Raw genomic sequence first — 25,750 nt, 5'->3', positions numbered from 1 at the left:
TTAAGAACAACGAAATTAATACAAATGTCCCATTAATTTAAGGAAATACACAAACAGTGCATACCAATACTACTACTACTACTACTACTACTACTACTACTACAACAACGACAACAACAATAACAATAATGATAATGATGATAAATAATTATTATTATTATTATTATTATTATTATTATTATTATTATTATTATTATGATAGTATTCAATATAAAAAAAAAAAAAAAAAAAACACCTACCTACCTACCCTAATTTTTGGGGGGATGCAATCGGAAACACACCTATTTTATTTATTTTTTGGCCATACAAGGACTCGTGTCGTTTCGTTTAAACTTGTGTAGGTCTGTCCTTGTGCGGTCATTTTTAAGCATGAGCATTGATTACTTACCCTTTCGAATCAGAGCGACCAACCTAATGAAGTTTTTCTTTCCCGGAATTTTCTGATATTTTCATGTTTTAAGCGCGCGAACACACGTTTAAAAAAAAAAAATTAAACTACGCAAAATTCGACGAATATGATTTTTTTATTTTTTTATTTTTCTATTTATTTTTCATAAATATTTTTTTTAGTATTGCCCCCTCACTCCTACTCTCTTTCTGCATCTCTGTCTGTCTGTCTGTCTGTCTGTCTGTCTCTCTCTCTCTCTCTCTCTCTCTCTCTCTCTCTCTCTCTCTCTCTCTCTCTCTCTCTCTCTCTCTCTCTCTCTCTCTCTCTCTCTCTCTCTCTCTCTCTCTCTCTCTCTCTCTCTCTCTCTCTCTCTTTCTCTCTCTCTCTGTCTCTCTCTCTGTCTCTCTCTCTCTCTCTCTCGCTCGCTCTCGCTCTCGCCCTCGCCCTCCTAGGGGACGGAATGAATGGATTAATTAATGTTTATTGACCTTGGGGAGAGAAGTATTCATGTTAGTAAATATTAACTTTTGGGTGTGGTGGGTTTTTTTATTACTTTTTTTTTTTTTAGTTTGCTACTCTTGGTTCTTATCCATAGTGTGTGCAGTCTTCTAACTTTGTTCAATGTTTGCGGGGTTCAGCGAGAAGTTTATCAATGAATAAGGGAGGCGTGACTAGAGACTTGAAAGCAGCCACCGACCTGTCATTTACGACGAATCGCTTAAAGCCAATTAAGAACTTGTAAAGATAGCTAAATAGACGTCCTGCCGGCCTAGCTAAACATATACACGGATATCCATCGGACAGAACACAGTGGCTGGGTTCACTATCCTAGATGGGCATGTTTAAATAAATAACTTGAACTTGAAAAAATAAATTACACACACGCAGTCCACGCCGTCTTGTTGTTGGGGAAATGTGAAAACCGACCGCGTATATAAAACTTGATTGATTGATTAATAATCCTGAATTGCTCTACTGTACGAGTGAAATGTTTAAACATACCCAACCATTCTTATGAAAAAATGGAGGGGAAAAATTATTATTATTAAAAAATGGATGATGTTATACTTCGTCACAGACAAAAAATACTGTTTGAAGGAATAACTCTACTCGCTATTCTGATCTGCCAAATCAACATGTCGCAACCACCACCACCACCACCACAGAACGGAAGGACCAAATTCGAAGGATTGTTTGTTCAATAAGCAGGATTGTTGATGAAGCATGCGGAAGGCGCGACGATGTTTTCAGAGAGCAGTGGTAGTTTTGTCCATACTGCTGATGCAGCTCCTTGTCACCCTCTTCGTTATGACTGTAAATCCGTCGCCGTTGATATGCCGTAAAGGTGAGCAAGATTACAATTAGTTACAAACCGTACCAACAGACGTACATGTGTCTTACGCAAGCGCACGGGTAAACGCACGTACAAAGACACACACACACACACACACACACACACACACACACACATATATATATTAATTTGCATTTCTAGTCACTTTTTATGAACTCGAATGTTTAGATACAATAATTTTGGATTAGCAGTAGACACTGGTAAATTTAACAATACATTTCATGAATACAAAGATGATGCACTTTTGGTGGAAAGATTTTTTATTTTTTATTTTTTATTATTTTTTTTTTAATTATTATTATTAAAGTTCAGCTCTATGTACTTGTGTAAAAAGGACACCGACTTAAAAATAACTTTTTCTTTCTTTCTTTTATTGATAAACATTCACATGTACCACCTTCTATGTTTTGTCAACCTGGTGTCATTATATATAAATGGCCTACTGCTATTTACTTTATCAATCTTTCTATACCATGTGTCTGTAATAAGAATATAAAGTGATGATTCCCTATAAGTAACCACACGAATGCGACAAAGTTGGGGGGTTTTCTCATGTATTTTGGCCTGGTGACTTTATTACTGAATACCGTTCGTATTGCCTTATCTCGTCTTTTTATGTATTCATTAAAACATATTTAAAACAAGCTAACACATAATAGTTATTTGAGACATACACTAATATATAATGATATAGTTCAAAACGGGTTGCACTCATAGCTATAATATTACAATAATGCAAAGATAAGACATATGTATTTTGTATTTACGAAAAGTGATTATTTATCACACTGGTATTGAGGGCATTTTCCTATTTTATGAGACATTAAAATAAAACATTCAGTATTTATTTATTTAGTATCTATAAATAAGCCCAATATACTCTTTATTATAACCATATACATATAGTATATGCCATCTGTTATATTGTAATACATAAAATAATACAGATTTTGTTACAAACTTTCACACAATTGTATACATATTTGCGTTAACACATTTCTAAAAATGACTTTTCCAAAGTCTTAGATGTATTGAAAGAAATTGAACAGTGGAGCCAGGACAAAGAAGAACACATACAATTTGATAAACAAACAGTTTTGTTTGGAATCATAAATAGCAAAAAAACCACCCTATAATACTATTTGTTAATTAACATATTATTAATGTAAAATATTTTATATATATATATATATATATATATATATAAAATATATATATATTTATATATATATATATATATTATAAAATATATATATATTTCTGTTGTATAGAAGGAAAATGCAAAAACAGGAACCTAACGTATATGCTCTTTTAAATTTTTTGAAAGATAAAATACAAATTGAAAAATATATACTACATATTAATTGACAATTAAAAAAAAATATAAGGACTATTGGACACCTTGGCCAAAACTCCTAGGAATAAGGCATGTCAATATATTGTTCTAGATAAATTTCTGACAACACAAAATGCACTAACTCTAAGTTTACTCTGTTTCGTCGTTTCTTTTTCTCTCTTTTGTCCTTTCTTCTATTCTTTAATTCTTTTTCTTTTATTTCAAGTTTCCATTATTAACCCCATTTAAAGAAATTTATGAATTAATATATCCATGTATATTAGTACTGTTGTAATATGCTATATTTATCTTATACATCTGTATTACGTATTTTATAGAAACATTTGTTATAACATAATGTAAGGTAGTGATATCAGGGCCCCATCCCTGACACTATCATATTTATTTCTAGGGTAATAGACTCGTTAAACAATCTAAGTGTTTCACTTATACAATATAGCGTTCAGGAAAACAAATAATGCAGCGATCAACAAAAAAAGCGCCAGTCTATATTCTCCTATGTTCTGAGCAAATGTGTGTTGGCACATAAATAAAACGTAAATAACAATAAGAACACAAGATCATCTCTTGTTTAATTTTTATTCAAGATTTTTCTGTTAATAAAATAGGGCCACATAACACGGACAGGCTCAAAAGTAGATATAAACTTGCATAACATTTATTTTATTATTTTAATTGTTTTATAAAAATGTACATATAATATGCAGAATAAATTAGCTAGGAACATAATTTAAAATCCATCCATTCTAATGAATGATTTCACATGAAAACATATTACGGTTACAAATAATCACATACATAAGTATATGTGTTTAATATTAAAATTAGAAAGTTTGATACAGAACATATTTTATATAATGTAAAACAAAATACCATATTCGTATTAACTTTATTGTGTAACAGGACACTTGACAGACCGAGTATACCTTCTTCAACAGGTAATAAAGATACAAAACGTACCATCTTAAATTCATAAATTTCACATGTAATTGTTATGCATTGCACTGTACGTTCATGTATACAGCAGTTGAAGAAATTGACTCATTGTCAGTGGATAAGCTTCCGGGCCCCCATGGACCCTTTCTCTGTGCTCTATAGTAAACGACGATCCAGCATAAAGATAACTCTGATTTTTGGGGTTGTAAGTCAAAGATATATGATCGAATGAAAGTGTGGGTTATGTTGCTCCCCCTGTCCCCTCCAAGTTCCTCCTGGTATTAATCAAAACGTATTCTTTCAAATAGATTTATTCAACGCCGACACAAAACCCTTTTAAAAATACACGACATTCAATTCGATATTTTAATATACTATTAAACGACCGTGTTTCAAGATATGGCAACTAGAAGGGTGTGTTATTAATTAAAATATTTGTGTGTTTAGCTCATACCTCAGTAAATCGCATAATCATGCATGTTCATTTATTTTTAAAAACCCCATCTAAAATGTATACTCAATAAAATTATGGGCCAATAGATTTTTGATAAGTTTTGCTAGAGTTATAATATGTTAGCACGTTTTGATCACTAATGATTATCTAACTTCGTCTGAGTACATTTTTACCAATATTTATGGACAAACTGTAAACTTTGTAAACCAAAACCAAAAACCAAATGCATTTTGTATCATAAAGAAAAATGTTGAAAATATTTACTGGCCCAATATTAATTTTGTTGACAATATTAGAACAGTTCTTATTAATTGTTTTTTGTACAAATTTAATTTTAAAAGTAAATAAATGTTTAATTAACTAGATCAATCACAGAATATTTCTTATTTTATATTATGTACATTTTTAAGTTTAATTTTTTTTTTTTTACAAATTTAAATGCAAATTTGAATCAAAGCCTATCTTTTATAATTTTGATAAGATAATCCCGAAAATTGGTACAATGATTCTCATGGGCAATTTTTATAGAAATTATTATCTGAGCTTGTGTGTCTTACTGATATTACGAAACCAGTGTCAGGATTTACAAGCCGATAGAGAGAGATATTTCGGAAAGTTAAAATGTTTGAATTTGTATTTAAAAAACAAACATTTTAAACAGAAATTTAACATTGAAAATTTTTAATTCTCCATATATTATCATCTATTAATGACAAAACTGAAGATTAAATAGCGGAATGAATTTACAAATTACCGTTAAATTATGTACAGATTAAATATAATTTTTAATACAGTGGTGAAGACAAAATACTAGAACAGTCAAAGTATGCACCTTGACTTGCATTGTCTATGAAGTAAAATATAATGCAGTACAAAGAGACTAAAGGTAGAACTGCTCGTGCTTTAGTAAACTAGTCTGGGATTGGCAGTCATATTTGTGGTGATACAAGAGGGATGAAATTTACAGTAAAGGATTTCATCGGGAGTGGCTGTTCTCCTGTAGACGAGGCACTAGGCATCCATGGAAACGCCCACTACTTTGCCAAATGCCCATTCGACTGCATTGTGCAGATATTCGGCCCTGATCACGTAGTATTACGGTTTTGTCGTTCAGATTACCCTGGATGTTCTACCAACTGTGTTAAAACCTATATTCGAAAAGAAGATTTAACCATGCAGTTTGATGGTAATTTGTAAAGAATTTTCTTTTTAATTTATACTGAACTCCCCCCCCCCCCTCACCAAAAAAAAAGAAGGAAAAAAAAAGAAGAAATTTATTTGAGATGGTATGGGTTTAAAACTTAATAAATTAATTTTGTTTTATATGAATTTTATCTTTATTTATTATGAAGTTGCATGCCAATTAAAGCCGCACACCCTAGTTTCATCCAGCAAAAATAAATTATAATTTGGTTAATCTACAAACCTGTAACACACTTAGATCACGATTTTATCAAATCGAGTGAAAAAGCAGGTTTTATATCGATAAATACCATGGGAATCCCCATGTCCCAATTGCTTGAACTAATTTTGAAAGTTTGTATTCTGATGTCACCGGTAGATGTCGCTCGAAGCACAACAATGCCTACGTCACAACAAATTTCACAGACTTGGGGTGCGTTCTTTTCACCTCTCCTGGACATGTTCCAACTGTTTTGTCCTGGTTGTATCCCCTCTCCAGATATCGTAGGACTTAGCAACATTATTGGTTTTAAGGGTTTGTAACGTTTTGTATTGAGATACTTACTTGTCTGAACTTTATTGTTACTGAAAATGTTCACGAACTGTGAAGAAAAATCTCACAAATGAACAACAACAAATCGGATGTTGATTGCGCGAACCGTGCACGAGAAAACAAACCGAACCAAAATGATAACGGTCACGTGGTATATCAACGTCTGTGACATTGAAATGGAAATATCCCGTCTAAAAATAGATTAGATCTTGTCTGCTCAACGGTTTTTTCTCAAATGTGCGTCCGTTTTTCAGACATACGAAAAATGCATTTTGTGGTATTACAAACACCAGGATTACCAGGATTACCAAAAAACACTTCAGGTGAATGGAAATGTATATTCTAAATAATAAACGGTAAGTAAAATGCAATTTTATTTGTGAAAAAATGGGTTTAATAGCGAAAAACAACGCCGTAATGGTTAACAACTAGCCGTAACAAGGGTGTGACCCTTTAATCGGTTCTCTTTTGACGCAAAAGGACAATAGTCTCAAAATAAATATTTTCTGCCTCAGTAAAATGTTATAGTGTGTGTGTGTGTGTGTGTGTGTGTGTGTGTGTGTGTGTGTGTGTGTGTTGGTGCACACACACGTGTGTGTTTAATACGGATATTGTAAATGCTACAGTAGCATGCTACTAATAAAATAAATATCGAAAAAAAAAATCTGTGGAAAAATTGTTAAAAAAACATTTTACCAAAATATACGATGTACTTTTTTGGCACATTACAAACATGTCTTCTGCTGTCAGATCTGTAGTTCGCGTCAGAATGCAGAATGCCGTTCAAGTCACAAATAATTCAAAATTGGGTGATTGATCACTTTAATCTGAATATAAGACGAAATGACTCGACGGTAATGTCATACTCTATTCTGTAATACTATAATGTAGCTTTATGTCTTTATAGTCTTCTTGTATTAACTGTTAAGATTGAAATAGTCCAACATATTACCCAAACTCTGAAAGATGAAAAGACAATTACCTCAAACGAAAATTTAATGTCAGATTACATCAAAATTATAATTAAAATATACTCCCGATATTTTACCGATTCACACACGCATGCACGCTTTCCATTCAGTTATGTATTTTGTGTTGAACATCGAAATGCCCCGGCAATGGAGAATTAAAATTATAATAATAATAATAATAATAATAATAATAATAATAGAGCTTAGCTCGGCAGCAGCCAATTGTACGAAGCTGTCCAACATCTTTAGATATGAGTGCTTCAACTAAACTTAGTTTTGCCAATTGATATAGTTATTAGCTGTGGAATTGCAGAGCGCATGTTGGCAGTGACTGCGGGCTAGGACCAGAAGACATTCCAACTACTGTCCTGTCAGTACAAATTCATGACCACCATACACATATCAAGGCATCCATATCCAACAAATTGCATAGGCTAGAGTCCAAGATCATTGTCTGAGAAACTTGATAGAAAGTAAGTTGACTTCGTGTCCCTCTTTTAAAGGAAATGTTTGCCTTGGTGCCCCTCCAACTTGCCTTAGTGCCCTAATGTTTGTTATTAAACCGAAGACACCACTTGTCGCCCTCCACCCCCCCCCCCACCCCCGTTATTCACAATGGGGCCGTTCAAATTTTACGTAACGTTATTATGTACAAATTAGACACCCTCCCTCCTCCCCCCACCCCCACCCCCCTTTATTACACCGCGGTGGAAGAGGTACCCATGTAATAGTTATCGTCTCTTCACATGTGAAAATATGTCTTTTGAGAGGTCATGAGGTGTCACACAGTACAACTCCGCATAGATGTTAATCGAAAAGTGTGCAGATGGTTCTTTCGATTCATATTTTCAAATCGGAAAAATACTTGCTATATAATTAATGTTAGCAGCATAATTTAACAAAATATATTTTTTAATAATTTAGTTTAGCTTTGAATATGTTTGTAATATTGTTTGTGTAAACCTCATTGATAGATGCGTGGTGTAGGAATGCACAGTTTCAATGATAAATAGCTAAATGAAGTAGCCACAACATGACGTAATTTTTGTTCATTGGTGTGTGTGTAATAAATAAAATACTATACTCGCTCTCGTGTGAGACCGTTTATATTACAACTCGTGTGTAATATAAACGGTCTCAAACGGGAACTCGTTTAGTATTATCTGTGTAACGCTCCATAATGCTGGGTCATACGCCCCCAAAATATTACATAACGTTTGGAACACCCCACCCCACCCCTTCTATTCACAAACAAGTCATGCGATGGGTGTAATGTAATTTTAATGTACTGTTTTGCAATTTGGGAAAGCGCAGATATCGATTTCAACTCGATTTATAACCCTTATTGAGTGTGTATACATCTAGCTATAATTAACTAGCCCTACATTAAACATTGTCGCCATGACAGAGCGTTTATGAAGACAAAAGGAGAAAATAGAACTAATAATAAAACACAGTGCGCTACATAACGCTGTTAAATACACCCACCCACCCCCTGTAACGCCCCATAAGGTTTGGACCTATATCCCCTCGTGCGTTACGTAATATTTGAATGGCCCCAATGTGCATTTTGATGGTGTGTGTTAAAATAGTATTGGCTCGGGCGGAGAATGTATTGCACAAATAGCACGTGTAATACTCTGAAAAAAGAAAATGAAGGGGAAAACATAAGAATGTTTTGTTTTACTAACTGTTTGTAGACGCACAATATCATGGCGATCGTTAGTTATAAAGAGACAACTACAGCAGTTACTCTCATCCTACAGCTACGCTCATCATTGCAGTTACCCGCATCCCTTTTGTCAGATACCCACATCCCATCTGAAGCTGACTAGACAGTTACCTACATCATAGCTTTGAAGTTACCTTCATCATGCCTAACTTCGTGCTTTCATTATCAGCCGAATTACACAACTTATCCTTAGTGCATAGATTCAAAATATATTCATACTAAACCAACTGCCGATACGCTGTATTAAAATGTGAATGTAATGCTTAGAAATACGGAAATTCACATTGTTTAATACTCATCATGTGCGTGCTCCGCCATCTTGGATGCGAGTAACTACAGTTACCCGCATGCGGTTATCCCCAGTGAGATTGTAAGCTGTCCACATCGGTCATAGTGTGCACGTTTATCAAATATATCACAGACTACGTTCATCACATACGTGTTAGGTTAAAAGTTGCTTACATGCGTTATATGTTGTAAATAAAAGTGTTCGCATTTATTTAGTACAAGTTGTAAGCTGCTCGTTGTTCAAATACTTTATAGGTCGTAAAGTTGTTCACATATATCACACGCTGTAATACCGATTGCCTTTGGTGACTAAACCTTTTTTTTTCATTTTTCATTGCACCCAATACTACATCACTTTTTATGTTAATGACGTCAATATAATCAGTGTCTTCACCTTTGCTGCAAAATGTGCTTCAACGTTAATAGCTACTTATAAAAAGAGCTAAGGACTCGGGATCCTTTTTTTTCAATCTCTATACCAAAGTAATGCAACTGTACATGTAAGTAGTATGCTAATAACTCAAACTGTCTAATATTTTCTATACCTCTTTCACAGTCTTTAAAATATAGCACACTGTGTCGTGCTAGGGGGCGGTAGCAGGTCGTTCTAGGGGGCGGTAGCAGTTCGCGTCAATGGTTCGTGAAGAGGCATGAGGCCAGCCCTCTTTACACAGAAGTCATTGACGCAATCCCGCGAAGCAATGTAATACTTGAAATAGAATATTTCTATCCATGTAGTATCATATTGCAAGTTTGTCATGAGTCTATGGTTGCACAAGTTGTCTTTGAACTTGCGTTCTTACCCGAGGCACATGGCATTAAACGATGTGGCAGTATGCACTTTCTCAAAGAAAGCGTAAATCCTTTTGTATTTCAATACAATTGGTTTTTAGTTTGAAGTGTGAAAGGTCTTGTATCATTATTAACGTTCTAATGCTCTCGGGATGCATAATTGGTCATTATAGGTTTGACATAACACTCATAATTTCACCTGAAAAAACCCTGAATCATTGCTTGATGTTATGCACTGAAAACGACTGAATAGTTAATTAGTTGAACCTGGATTCAGGAACAGTTTATCAATAAATAAACTAACTATTTTACTCAGGGGATCAAAGCCAGTTTGTTTTTGAAGAAAACTGTCCATACTGTCATACAAACCCAGGTCCTGTAATAATGACGAACCGAAATGTCCGTCTAAGGCGCAGAATCCATTTGTCCGTAAACCGCATGCGTAAACGTGAACCTAATTAATAAGGCATATATATGTGTACCTTTAAGGAGACGCATACGTAGAATATACTTAACATATTTGCATACAGAATGATTGCTACGAATAACGCATTACGAATTAAGCAGACGAATTACAGACAAACACTTATATATATTTATCCCATCCCTAGCCACGCAAGACAGACCCATTCCATGACATCAGCCTATGCGGCAAGGCTCGTTTCAGACAAACAGTCGTATATCTCGGGTTGGGATTTCTCTGTTTTCAGCAGTCATTCGTGGTAGATTCTCTTTGTCTTGCATGGACTATAACGTCATTGAATTTAACATTGGGAGTATTAGGGCGTTGGTAATATATGACGTCGTTTTAATGCGAGTTGGTTAGCTTTAGATCGATATTTGTTATTAAAACCTTCATTATAAAAGCTATCTTGTTAATTTATAGTGTTACATGAAACAGGCGTGACAAATATGATAATGTACTTTATTTGTGGTAAAACGGTCAAATAAAGAAGTTACTTTTCAACCATCTTTGTTTGTTCGTGTAAAATAATGGTTTATTTATCAAATTGATGAGAGAAAGACTCCATCATATGCGGTCATGTGGAATAGAAAAGGTACACCATCATATATATATATATATATATATATATATATATATATATATATATATATATATATATGTGTGTGTGTGTGTGTGTGTGTGTGTCATACCACTCAACTGAGAGCCAGAGTACGCGTTCACAAACAGCAAATAAAACAACCAGAAACAAGGTGCATACCCTTGAGTTCACATTTAAATACATGTGCGGCACAAATGATATTAAATTCACCATTTTATCATATAGATACAAATTATGAAATGAAAAGAAAGACAAAATAAATGTATTTTATTAAACAATTTTGTCCACTTCTTAATGCTCTTCGTTAGATAAAAGCAACCATTACGTAATTAAGTAATTATCAATCCCCTTCTACTGCCGTAACGTCATAATATGTATGACGTCATATTTAGCAGTTATTTAGCAGTTCCTTTCTGAAGATGAATAATTGAAACATGTAAAAGGATATTATTTCTTAAAATTGCTCATATATATATATATATATATATATATATATATATATATTAATAGTTCAATCTCAGAACATTCTAATTCATTCATCCATTCACTTATACATTCATTCCTACACCCATCCATTAACATCCATTCATTTTAGCTTGATTTTCATGTTTATATCTATGTGTAGTGTCTGTCCAGGACTGCCTTTTATAAGTGGTTAGTAAGACGGAAGTCGGAGCATTGGTCTTACATCAACCCTTGGGCGGTATTTAGTTCAGTCGGTTGAGTGCTCGCTTGAGGTGCTTGCGTCGCAGAATCGAACCACCTCCTTGGATCCATTCAACTGATGTGGGTGTTTTCTCGTTCCAACCAGTGCACTACAACTGGACAAAGATCGTGGTATGTGCTTTCCTGTATGTGGGAAATTGCATATAAAAAAACTCTTGTTGCATTAGGAAAAATGTAGCGGGTTTCCTCTGATGACTACGAGTAAAAATTATCAAATGTTTGACATCGAATACCCGATGATTAATTAATCAATGTGCTCTAGTTGTGTCGATAAACAAAACAAAACAAACAAACTTTTACACCAACCCTATTTCATTTCACTTATACTTATTTTCGTGCTTATATGAAATTAGGATTCAAGCACGCTGTCTTCAGCTTTCTGGGCTGTGTGTCCATGACAGTGGGTTAGTGGTTAGTTGTTAATGGTTAGTGAGAGAGAGAGAGAGAGAGAGAGAGAGAGAGAGAGAGAGAGAGAGAGAGAGAGAGAGAGAGAGAGAGAGAGAGAGAGAGAGAGAGATCGGTGTCAATCTAATTAAAATTAGCTCCACTATTGCATGTGGATCTAACAGCAGCCAGTTGGAGCTCATGTCCACCAATCAAAACCTTACTTGCAGAATCATGCCAGTGATTTAAAAATAATTTGATAACATTTCGAATTATCCTGAGGGTATACATGTTTCATGTGAATTACGATTGCCTTAAAACATGTTTTATTTTATAAAATAAATAATTTGTAATGTAAAACTGAAGACTGATTTAGGTGGGGTTTTTTTTTTAAAATAAATAAATAATTTTTAATGTAAAATTGAAGACTGATAACCCATCCTGTACGTATTGGGATGGTTCGCTGTACTGCGGCCACTAAAATAGACTCGCCCGATATTTTTAGAATTTGTATGCTCCCAAATAACGTTATAAAAGGCAAGTGTGATTGGTCAATATTTAAATTATTATTTACAGACAAAATTGGAGACTACGCAGTGTTGTTAGCAATCCGATTAAAATTAGTTCTACTGGTCTAAATAAGGCATTCGTAATTCACATAAAACATATCGTATACCCTCGGGATAATTCGGAATATTTTCAAATTATTTTCAAATCACTGGCATGATTCTGCAAGTAAGGTTTTGATTGGTGGACATGAGCTCCAACTGGCTGCTGTTAGATCCACATGTAATAGTGGAGCTAATTTTAATTAGATTGGATCGGTGTAGTAGTCTTACACCTACCCTCGTTCTGGGTGGGAGACTTAACCACGACACCACCGAGGCTGGAAGCCAACCCTATTGAGCCACTTAACCTATATATACTATTCAACTTTCGCTAGGTATATTTTGAAGAGAAAAACTGAAGTGAAGTAAAAACATTTATTGTGTTCGATGGATGACATATCTAATTGTAGTCATAAATACCTGTATGGTGATGTATGGGACATCTAAACTGCACAGTTCCATTGGCCACATGTTACACAAATTTAAGATATTTGGCATATCACTAGCGAAAGTTTTGAATGGTCTATAGATGAGACCCGGTAATAAATGAATGTTTAACGACACCCCAGTACGAAAAATACTTCGGCTATAAGGGTGTCAAACAAAGGTAAATATATGAATGAAGTGATGATCATTATTAATATAAAAATTCAACAAAAGTTAAACGAAAAAAGAGTGTAAAGAGCTATACAAAAAATACAAATATCACAAATAGATCAAATTAAAATTTAGAATAACAAATTCAGTATCTTGAAGAAATTTCAACACAAGATTAGGATAGGATCGAAATAAGCACAACCTACAAATATCAGATAGGTATACTTAACATTTAGAGTAAAGAGCTATGCAAAAAATACAAATACTAGTATTACAGATAGGTAAAATTAAAATTTAGAATAACGAATTCAGTTTCTCAAAAACATTTCAACACAAGTCCTCGGGATGGAATAGAAATAAGCAAAAAAATAAATATTAGATAGGTATACTTAAAATGTAAAATAAAGAGCTATGCAATTTTTTAATTTTTTTTTACAAATATCAAAGATAGATAAAATTAAAATTTTGAATAACGAATTGAGTATCTCGAAAACATTTCAACATAAGTCCTCAGGATGAAATCGAAATGAGTCCGGTATCGGGATGCGAACCCAGTACCAACCAGTCCAAAACAAATCTTTACATTACCCACCAAACCACCACCGCCGAGTTCGAGTAACATTCCGCAAAGACATACGCCTGCTTGTCCCCATTGTCTGCTGTACGCGAGTCGCTACCTTTGCTTTATCGAGCGCAAGAAAGCGTAGGACGCTTCAACAAATGCTGAGTATTTCCTGAAGCAAAGGGTATTTATCTCACCTACACGGGGCGTTAGACTGCTCCAGTGAGAGGAACAGTGAAAAAGCCATGGCACTGATAGGTATGATTAATGGTCAGCGCCGACTGGCGTGCGTGTGTGGGCCAAAGGTGCGCGACCATTGTTAAAAGTCAGCAGCGCTCGGGGTTGAACGAAAACACGCAATATGAGAACAGCTGCGCCATTGTGACTGTGCCCCATGAAGCATAATAACCATTTCAGCATTAATGGCAATATAATATTTATAAAGAATTTCATAATCCACGCGCTACAATATAATACTGGTTCATCACCACGGAGAATTATCTACATAATGAAGTAATTCTATGTACGTGTCTCGTATGATGAAGTTCCAATACCGATGGGTAAGCTGTTTTATTAGACTGCATTAAAGTTTACGCACAAAGTAATCTTCAGTATGTAAATATGAAAACTGTATTCACGTATAAAAGTTTGGTTTAAATTTGACACAGCAGTGATTCGTCCGCTTCGCTGACTGCAATGTATCTTTCAGGGACCTGTACTACCCGATGAATGAAACATTGAGTCTGGCTGTGGTAATTCATTTAATATCACCAGCACACAATAAGTTACATCATATACATGTAAATGTTGGATTATGAAGTTGTCTTCTAAAAGAGACGAGGAACAAAATACACTCTGTAATGGCTAAGGGAAAATGAATAGTAAAAACGGTTTATCGTCAAAATATGCATTTTGGGGGTAAGTAATTACCTAATCTGGACCAGGACGATAAAATCGTTATCACATTCATAATAATATATTTGCACAAGACAGAGTCAAAGAGATGTTTAAAAATGTGATTACTCCCATGAATACTAGTATCTGTTGGGCGATTCGTGAATAAAAGACGTGCCTAGTTTATCCGAAGGACTGTCACTCTTAAGGCTGGTTGTGACAAGGCTAAGTTTACTGGATAATATAATGATACATAGCTATGACGACATGCTTTCACGAAGCACTGTCGAAGCACTAAACACCTGTATTGTCTTTGCTATGACGGTAAAAGTAAGGGAAAAGATCCCCCCCCCCCCCCCACAAAAAAAAAAAAAAAAAAAAAATTGAATGGACTACATATTACCCAAAAACCACGCGTGTGACAAAATTAAAATCTTTTTCATCGAAATTACGCATTGAGATATTTATCGTTTGTTTAAATTTGACTTCATGTTTGGATTTACCATAGTTTGACATCCAATAGCAGATGTATTTTTCATGCTGGGATGTCGTTAAACATCTATTTTTTTTATTCTATTCAGATAACTTTACCTATTGTAACGTCATCACGTTGAGAGGCATTTTAAAGGGACATTCCTGAGTTTGCTGCAATGTTTAAGATGTTATCGACTAACAGAGACTTTTTAACGATTGTGATTAAATATCAAATATATTTTTCTGCATAAAGTATTAGTGGCTGTATATTAAACATGTTTCTGATCGTTTTAATATTTGTACTAGGTTAAAGTTCATTTTATTTCCTAAAATATATTTTATTTCGTACGTACGAAATTATTTGAAGACAAAATCCAATTTGGGCTTCTTACAAATTTTGACAACCAAAAACACATTGAATATACAGACACTAAAATTCTAAACAAGAAAATATATTTAATATGTAAGTTTAATCGTAGAAATATTTTATAAGTGGGAAACATCTTACAATGCAGCAAACTCAGGAATGTCCCTTTAATAAACCTAACGCTTGTTTGCGTATCCATTTCATTTATAGAATAAAACTAAATATTTTCTTTTTAAACTACCGGCCACGGCGGCCATCGGTCTACAGGCTGGTAGGTACTGGGTTCGGATTCCAGTCGAGGCATGGGATTTTTTAATCCAGATACTGACTCCAAACCCTGAGTGAGTGCTCCGCAAGGCTCAGTGGGTAGGTGTGACCCACTTGCACCGACCAGTGATCCATAACTGGTTCAACAAAGGCCGTGGTTTGTGCTATCCTGCCTGTGGGAAGCGCAAATAAAAGATCCCTTGCTGCCTGTCGTAAAAGAGTAGCCTATATGGCGACAGCGGGTTTTCTCTTAGAAACATTGTCAGAATGACCATATGTTTGACGTCCAATAGTCGATGATAAGGTAAAAAATCAATGTGCTCTAGTGGCGTCGTTAAATAAAACAAACTTTACTTTTTTTTTTTTTTTAAACTATTTAAATAATCACTTGTATATTTTCAGAACCTTACAGCGTACTTCCCCCGGACGAGCATTTGATTACCAGGGAGACCAGGGGTGTTCATATACCCTACACAAACTGCTATGATGTCCTGGACAACTCTTCGCATGTTTCCAGAGAGAGCCTTGTCATTACATGTGACAACAACACATCATACTCCAGACAGACAGAATTTGTTTCTGACTCACAACCCTTCTCGGTCCCATTCAAGGATCCCTGTCTCGGACTGTTCATTCAGCAGCATTGTTACGGACGCTACAGGGTGCCCAACGTCGTGCACTATGTGTGGTTTTCCAGGAACGTCATGGACGTGTTCGGCTTCCTGAGTATCCTCAGTGTCCAGAGGTTCCTAAAGCCGTGCGTCATACTGGTCCACGCGGATGTTCTGCCGCACGGGCCGTACTGGAAGCACGTGCTTCGGCTCGTTCCTAACATCGTGCACGTGCATCGCCAGGCACCTGAGACTATATATGGCAAACGTTTTGGTTACGTGCAACACAAATCGGACATAGCCAGGATAGAACTTTTAACGGGTATGATATTTGGTGGTTTTTAGTCATTAGGATCACAATCCTTAGTATATTTAGGTTTAGCGGATCAATAGGGTTTGTGTAAGATCAATGCACCGACTTCTGTCTCACTAACCACTTATAAACCATAGTCCTGGACAAACAGTACAGATACTAGTATATGAGGTATTTTGTAATGGGTAGGGTAAATTAAGATCTTCATCCCTTAGGGTATAACTTTAAGGTGTGTTTGTGTTTCGGTCTTTTGCTTTTAAATTGATAAATAAATTGAAAGTGTTTTTGGTCAATACAGTCAAACGTTTAAAATGCAATACAATGACAACTCTTGGGATTAAACAGCAGTGGTAACATATATGGTCAAAGCTGCTACATGCAATTTTCTTATACATCACAGATATTAATACTAGAACCCTTCACCCTTAAAATAAATAGGAAAAAACGTGGGATTAGGCTGCTACTTCTTGATTTAAAGGGAACAGTTCCAAACAAAAGGTGTACATGTTGCAAGCACAATAGTATCTGATACACGTTTAAAATTAGATTCACTTTGAATATTGACCCGATGAGATGCTATAGGGTATACTGCTAACTTAATATGGAACTTTTAATGTGTAGACTATTAAATTTTGAAACTCTTGGATTGTTATGTCTGGACGTTTAATAGGAAAGATATTTGAAAGTGCTTCAACCACTGGACTTGGCCGTTTAATTGGTAAGGTCAGGTATATGAAAGTGTTTGGACTATTACGGTCGAACTTATGTTAGGTACCTTGTCTGAAAGTCTTGTTCCAGCCAGTGCACCACGACTGATATATCAAAGGCCGTGGTATGTGCTATCCTGTCTGTGGGATAGAGCATATAAAAGATCCCATGCTGCTAATCAAAAAGAGTTGCCCATGAAGTGGCGACAGCGGGTTTCCTCCCTTAATATCTGTGTGGTCCTCAACCATATGTCCGACGCCATATAAATGTAAATAAAATGTGTTGAGTGCGTCGTTAAATAGACAATTTCCTTCCTTTCTTGTCTGAAAGTGTCTTTACCATTAGCATCCTTAACTGTAAGTCTGCAACGGTTGAGCTCTTTGAACATTTTGTCGCCATTACACTACGATACGGCAATAATGGCCCCAATATGAGTGTACATTAATGAAAAATTAAATGATTTGAAATATTATATACCATTATTCTAAATGTTAGCTTAATTTATATCATACATTCGCTTATTTTTGCTATACTATTTCTTACTTCAAAAAAGTCGATTACTAGTAATGTGGCAATCATATTTTATGTTATACGCCTTCTGTTCCAGTAGGCCTACGTAAAAGTTATAAAGTCGGTCATATCAATGTGCTTATTAACGAAACCCAGTAAGAATGAATGGATGTTTAACGACACCCCAGCATGAAAAATACATCGGCTATGGGTGTCAAACTATGGTAATGCAAATAAATAAAGCGATGATCAACATCAATATAAAAATTCAAGATTTAAACAAAAACACAGTGTAAAAACACAAATATCACCGATAGATACTGACTTTTACTCAAAATTTGAATTTGTGGTGTATTGGCCATTCTCAAAGAGAATGTTACACCCCTGCACCACGGTGAGGTTACAGCACGCGCAGGGGAGTAAGAAGTATTTTAACGTTTTCGTCGTGTACAACGTCTTTAGATATGGATACATACATCTCAGATTGGGGTTGGGGTGAGGGTGTATTTAATTTGTTTAATTGTGTTTTTATTATTTTTTATTTTATTACTTTAAATTCCAATCTATAGTCCATTTCACAAAATATCGGGGGTTTTTTACGTTGATGATTTGACGTTATCGTCGAAACCGATCAGATAAGTACAGAAAAAATGATGTATATATATTTTAAACTATAGTATTTGTATTGTTTGTGATAAGAATTATTTCTCACGTGTAGGTTTAGGTTACCTAAACCAAATAGTTAGCAATGAATGAATGAATGAATGAATGAATGAATGTTTAACGAGATACAAGCACAAAAATACAAATCGGCTATTGAGTGTCAGAAAGTTAAGTATATGAAAGTATTATTTATACAATTATGTGAGACCACAGTGTAAAGAGCTGTGGGAAAAGGTATATAATGCAATACAGATATCAAGCTAAGTATATTTTAAAACTGTGTATAGAACTTCTAAAACTTTGTTTTAAAAACTTTAAAATTAATTCTCCGTGGAACTTAAAAGATTCCAAAACAATTAGCATGCACATTACTAAATTTAAATTGTCTGTAAGTTGCATGACATCAAAATTGGTCAAAAGTAAATTTTAGCTGATCTTACAACTTAAAGGGACATTCCTGAGTTTGCTGCATTGTAAGATGTTTCCGACTATAAAACATTTCTACGATTAAACTTACATATTAAAAATATTTTCTTGCTTAGAATATCAGTGTCTGTATATTCAATGTGTTTCTACTAATATTTTATGGAGAAAAAATATATTTGATATGTTATTACAATCGTTACAAAGCCAGGAATGCCCCTTTAAACCTTTTTATTATTATTATTATTATTTTTTATTATTATTTCCCGACAATGTTTAGGGTCGCTAATATGTCACTTATTTAGATTTCGCTAATTTTTAAGAACGCTAATATTTTATCATTTACAGTAGCCGTTGATCAGCTACTATGTTGATCAGTGGCTATATCCAAAAGAGGTTCAGGCACATCTGTACCATGCCAAGTCTCTGACAGGACCAGTGACTGGGCGTCGGACAGAAGATAGTTAAATAAAGGGGTCAATTTTCAATAATTTATAAAAGAGAGCTGATGAGGGGCAAAACATGTTGAAGGTGCCATCGAAAGAAATAAAACTACCAAAAGATAAATTCTAATAATTTAATTTATTAGGCGCCAATTTTAGATGGGCGGTCTAAAATAAAAGCTTCCTTTTTCAAATAAACTAAGCCGTACTTTGATATTTGCTGAACAAATATCATCTTCCCTTATATCGTTTCCATTTCTCATACATATATACAAAGAACTTACTGTGCAGATACAACATAAATTAATTCAATAGGTACAGCAATGTATGCATTTACATGCACTTTTCCGATTCTACGGGCGGGACGTAGCCCAGTTGTACAGCGCTCGCTTGATGCGCGATCGGTTTAGAGTCGATCCCCGTCGGTGGGCCCATTGGGCTATTTTTCGCTCCATCCAGTGCACCACGACTGGTACATCAAAGGCCGTGGTATGTGCTACCATGTCTGTGGGATAGTGCATATAAAAGATCCTTTGCTGTTAATCGAAAAGAGTACCCCATGAAGTGGCGACAGCGGGTTTCCTCTGTCAATATATGTGTGGTCCTTAACCATATATCCGCATATAACCGTAAATAAAATGTGATTAATGCGTCGTTATATAAAACATTTTTCCTTCTCTTTTTTTCCGATTCTGAATACATGAACGCAGCATCCCATACATCCACAAACTGGCTTTCAATGTATTATATGAGAGTTCGGCGTCACTATGAATTGGCCGATGATCTCGTTGAGTAGCCACACTCTTTGATGACATCATAAATACGTGCACATTTGTCAGCGAGTAACCAGGCATGTAATGTATGGATTAAGCCAGATTAGAACTGTATTCTGTCGGACCGTAAAGCCAAAGTCCACGATGATAACATAGTTACAAAGACTTCACTGTAACTCGAACCCAGTCCTGTAAAACCTCTTGTATCGGTTACATACAAGATGGCCTCCGTTTGTGATGTGTCGGCTGAATTAAGACCTGGCAGTGTTGCCTGGGACGACATCTGCCATTGACGGTGTTTAATTTATGACCTCAAACACAGTCGATAAATAAATCATCAAACGCTATACCGCTGAAAAGTGGAAACTTATTATAAATTTCAAACAGGCTATGAAAGGCGTCACAAGAGTATGAGTGTTGTCGGTGTTTGGGCGTCCCGTTGGGGGAGTAACAATGACGAGATAGCGTATTGTTGTCGACTAACTGGAGTTCACACTCTCTGGCTGTAAGGCGAATAGGGCGAAACTTGGTATCACCAGCTCTATTATAGCACAACACGTACAACACTGTATCAGACATTATGTCATCTTGTTAAGGTCTCGTCAAATCTCGCGATTAAAACAGGACTGCTATAGAGTACTGTCTCACTGTCTGTGATGTTTGCACCTACAGAAGATATACCCAGATTTATATATATATATATATATATATATATATATATATATATATATATATATATATATATATATATATATACATCGCTATATTTTTTCCGTTAGTAGCAAGAACTCTTTTTGCATGCACCATCCTACAGACAGAATAACACATACCACGACTTTTCATGTACCAGTCGTGGAGCACTGGCTGGATAGAGAAATAGCCTAAAAGGCCCACTGACGGGGAACGATCCTAGAGCGACCGTGCATCAAGCGAACGCCTGACCACCGGGCTACGTCCCGCCCCATGTCTGTGGGGAAAGTGCATGTAAAAGACCCCTTGCTGCTAATGGAAACAATTGGCGGGTTTCCTCTCAAGACTACCTGTCAAAGTTACCAAATCTTTGACATCCAATAGCCGATGATTAATTAATTGTGCTCTAATTTGCCCCATGCCAGTGTTCTCTACAGTGATTTTAAATACCATAATAACCAATATATCATTTCGACTTGGCATCATGACTGGAACGCTGCGGTTATTAAAAAAAAGAAGAAGAGATTTATTATGTCGAGCTGAAGGACATTGTATACACTATCTGTGCGCCACATTCTCGTGGAGTGTAATCATCTGGAGCAGACAAGAAACTATATGATTATTTGACATCAGAAATGTTTTGGAATCTTTTACATTGCACCCAAAATTAATGTTATGGTTTTAAAAACATTTAGATTTCTGTGCACGTTTTAATTCTAAGTTTGTGTACACTGTCTGTGCGCCACATTTTGGTGGAGTGTAATCGTCTGGAGCAGATGAGAAACTATATAATTATTTGGGAACAGAAATGTTTTGGAATCTTTTACATTCCACCCAAAATTAATGTTAAAGTTTTAAAAACATTTTGATTTCTATGCAAGTTTTAATTCTAAGATATACTTACCTTGGTATTTGTATTGTATTTGTATTTGTTAACTTTTTAATTAATATATATATATATATATATATATATATATATATATATATATATATATATATATATATATATATCTTTTTTACTAATTGCTATTCCATAATTCTGTCCATCCTCCCCCCCCCCCTTCTGTTCCTGTCTAAGTCTGAGATTGTGCCCGGGAGGGACGTGCTTGAACCTTAATTGGATATAGGCACGTTAATATGTTATCCAATCCAATTAAGGGTGTGTGTGCGTGTGTGTGTGTGTGTGTGTGTGTGTGTGTGTGTGTGTGTGTGTGTGCTGAAGTGTCGTTCAACAATCGTTCGTTCGTTCGTTCGTTCGTTCATTCATTCATTCATTCATTCATTCATTCATTCATTCATTCATTCATTCATTCATCCATCCATTCATTCACTGTTGGTTAAATTTATACAATCCATATCCCCTATGCTTTGGATTTTGAAAGTATTGTACATTGGAAGATGTTTCAGGAAATAGCAAATAACATAGCTTTTAATAATTTTAGAATTAATAACAAGATGCATACTGAATTTGTGCATTTTAGACAAAACGTTATTTCCTCCATTGTTTTTAACATGTATTCCACATTTCATTTATTAAATACATAAACGGTATATATATTTATCCATATTGTTTTTGGTTTTTTTGTTTTGTTTGGTTTTTTGGGGGGGGTTTGGGGGGGGGGGTTTACCTAATAACCGATCTCTGTTTTTGTGCTGGAGTTTCGTCAAACATCCATTTTTTATTTTATTTTATTTTATTTTATTTTATTATTATTATTATTATTATTATTATTATTGCTAAATAGGAAAATATGTCTTGGTAAGTTTAAAGAAAACTTGATGAGGGAAACGAATTTACCTCTGCAAATTGTAATGTCAATACACGTTCAACATCGTATAGTGTTTGTTTTGCATTTTCAGAATATGGCGGAGTCTACCTTGATAACGACCAGCTGGTTTTGAAGTCGCTCGACAGTTTCCGTAATTACTCGTTCGTGATGGGACACGAGAATTCGAATAACCTCGGCAATTCTCTGCTCATTTCTGAGAAAGGAGCAAAATTCCTGGACATCTGGTACAAAACCTACCGTTCCTACAACCCCAAACAATGGGGGATTCACTCGACGTTTGTTCCGTTCACGCTTGCTAAAATATACCCTACACTAATTCACATTGAAAACGAAAGTTTCATAAAACCCGACTTGGGTGGTATTAATCAGTTGTACGGTGGTCACTACAACTGGTCAAACAATTACGCCGTTCATTTGTATACCAGATGGGTGAAGAAGTTCTATACAATCCAAGACTTGAAGTATCTTAATTCGAGCCTGGGCGAAATATCCCGATTAATTATGTTTGGTTTCGCGACCTTGTGCAGTGATAGCAACTGACAGTTAATGAGTGAATAAGTTAACAAAAAGTGGCAGTTTCTGAACGGTGAATAAAATAATGTTAAAGGGACATTCCTGAGTTTGCTGAAATTTTTAAGATGTTATCGACTAACAGAGACTTTTTGACGACTGTAATTACATATCAAATGTATTTATCTGCATAAAATATTAGTGGCTGTATATTAAACGTGTTTCTGATCGTTTTAATATTTGTACCAGGTTAAATTTCATTTTATTTCTTAAAACAGATTTGTTCGTACGTATGAAATTATTTGAAGACAAAATCCAGTTTGGGCTTCTTACAAATATTAAGACGACCAGAAACACATTGAATATACAGACACTGATATTCTAAACAAGAAAATATATTTAATATGTAAGTTTAATCGTAGAAATAGTTTATTAGTAGGAAACATCTTACAATGCAGCAAACTCGGGAATGTCCCTTTAAAGGTAATTCGCCCTCGAAATAATTTTATCCTGCAACCACCATTTCTATTGACAGAATATGATGACGGATAAAGCAAAGTCATATCCTGCTACTAGAAGGAAATGACTTTGGACATCACCCATGTGACGTCACACGCATAGATACATTACAAAATCACTCATTTGACCTCTAGGTCATCGCACAATGTGGTTGACATCACAGAAATAATAGCTTTTCCCCTTAATTTTTATGATCTACAGGATAAAGATAATAACTAGTTAATGAAGTCGGATATCTGCTTTATCCTGTTCAGGCCGACTGGTTCAACAAAGGCCATGGTTTGTGCTATCCTGCCTGTGGGAAGCGAAAATAAAAGATCTCTTGCTGCTACTCGGAAAGATTAGCCCATGTAGTGGCGACAGCGGGTTTCCTCTCAAAATCTGTGTGGTTCTTAACCATATGTCTGACGCCATATAACCGTAAATAAAATGTGTTGTGTGCGTCGTTCTTTCTTTCTCTAAACATTTAGCACATTTGGATACAGAAACAATAGAGTGAAACAAAGAGTTTGTGACGTTGAAACGGGAAAATTCCCTCTAAAATAGCTCGAGTGTCCCATAGCTGTGGTCTATCAGTTGTATAGCTTAACAAAAGTGAAACGTAGCTTAAAAGGACATTCCTGAGTTTGCTGCAATTTTTAAGATGTTATCGACTAACAGAGACTTTTTAACGATTGTAATTACATATATTTTTTTCTGCATAAACTATTAGTGACTGTATATTAAATATGTTTCTGATCGTTCTAATATTTGTACTAGGTTAAATTTAATTTTATTTCCTAAAATAATTTCTTTAAACATATTTAATGTAGATATATAGACCACTGCTATAGGGCACTCGAGCTACCTCTAAACTAGATTAAGGCATGTCTTCATAACCTTTACTTCTCAAAGGTACATGCGGGTTATTCAAAATGCTTTGATTTCAGTTATCAAAAACTACTCTAATAGTGAAAAAATATACCGTAGTGCTTAAAAACTTCGGCCTGCAACTTTATATATTTCTAGCTTGAAATATTGTTGTACGCCTTCAGTCTTTCGTTTACGGAAACATTAACAAAATGTTTTTGGCGCCTGTATTGGTGGGCGCTATAAAGTGGAAGTCATCTTACAGTGGAGTTAAAATCATATATCGTGGTCAAGATCAGCTCATCTATGTATGCAAAGCATCCGACAGTGAATCATGGCTGCATATCCTCATGACTACCACATCGTCTTTTGGAATCAGAGATACGGTATTGAAAATGCAAATGGCGGATTCGAAATCGTCATGCATATATGTTACGGCTTCTGTTACACACATTTTAACATTTTATTATGTTTTGGTGTATTACTGGAGAGTAGATTAACATCGTTAATGTTTTCTTTAAAAAAAACCTCATTAAGACGGCAAAGTACCTTTATCGTGACTGACATTTTCATTCAAATTATTTCTGTTGTTTTGCTTTCTTTGTTTCTTATCTCTGTCCTTGTTTGGGCGTGTGATGACACCTGTTGTTGTTTGATAATTTATATTTAATTTGATTTTGTCTTGTTATTGTTGTTTCGCTTTTCAAGTTTCTCTTTCGGGTCTACATATGTATATGTGCATATACGTGTATATATAATTTTATTTATATCATAAAGTGTCATAGTTTGTTTTAGATTAATGAGTGCACGTCATTAAAGCTCTCTACGTATATATATCCACCGAGTTCTGTTTTGTGCAGGTTTAAATTTAGCCAGTCATGGGTGTGGCAGTCCGCCTGTAGGCTAATTGAGAAAGTTGTATCAGCATGAAGACGGGCAGTCCACACAAACACACAACGTTTATTATGCGACGTGCAGATATATGATTTTTTAAAATT

The 25,750-nt window shown here is 35.0% G+C and overlaps 1 protein-coding gene across 1 annotated transcript; it reads left to right on the top strand.

Annotated features, from left to right (window-relative positions):
- The first annotated feature begins 1,243 nt into the window (after window positions 1-1,243).
- LOC121376553 lies at window positions 1,244-23,570 on the top strand. Its single transcript, XM_041504465.1, has 3 exons — window positions 1,244-1,733; window positions 16,353-16,883; window positions 22,945-23,570. The coding sequence occupies exons 1-3, from the start codon at window positions 1,613-1,615 to the stop codon at window positions 23,412-23,414; spliced, it is 1,122 nt and encodes a 373-aa protein (XP_041360399.1). The 5' UTR covers window positions 1,244-1,612; the 3' UTR covers window positions 23,415-23,570.
- Window positions 23,571-25,750: the final 2,180 nt, after the last annotated feature.

This window comes from Gigantopelta aegis, chromosome 6 (genome assembly GCF_016097555.1).
Source record: "Gigantopelta aegis isolate Gae_Host chromosome 6, Gae_host_genome, whole genome shotgun sequence".
In the NCBI taxonomy this organism is placed as follows: Eukaryota; Metazoa; Mollusca; class Gastropoda; order Neomphalida; family Peltospiridae; genus Gigantopelta; species Gigantopelta aegis.
This window is presented reverse-complemented; position numbering and strand designations above follow the sequence as displayed.

What these genes read in the sequence shown, in the direction of transcription:
- LOC121376553 (XM_041504465.1), top strand. Translation starts at nt 1,613, where the DNA reads ATGCGGAAGGCGCGACGATGTTTTCAGAGAGCAGTGGTAGTTTTGTCC. An exon ending in GCCGTTGATATGCCGTAAAG is followed by an intron (nt 1,734 to 16,352) that starts GTGAGCAAGATT and finishes GTATATTTTCAG; the next exon opens with AACCTTACAGCGTACTTCCC. An exon ending in CAGGATAGAACTTTTAACGG is followed by an intron (nt 16,884 to 22,944) that starts GTATGATATTTG and finishes TTGCATTTTCAG; the next exon opens with AATATGGCGGAGTCTACCTT.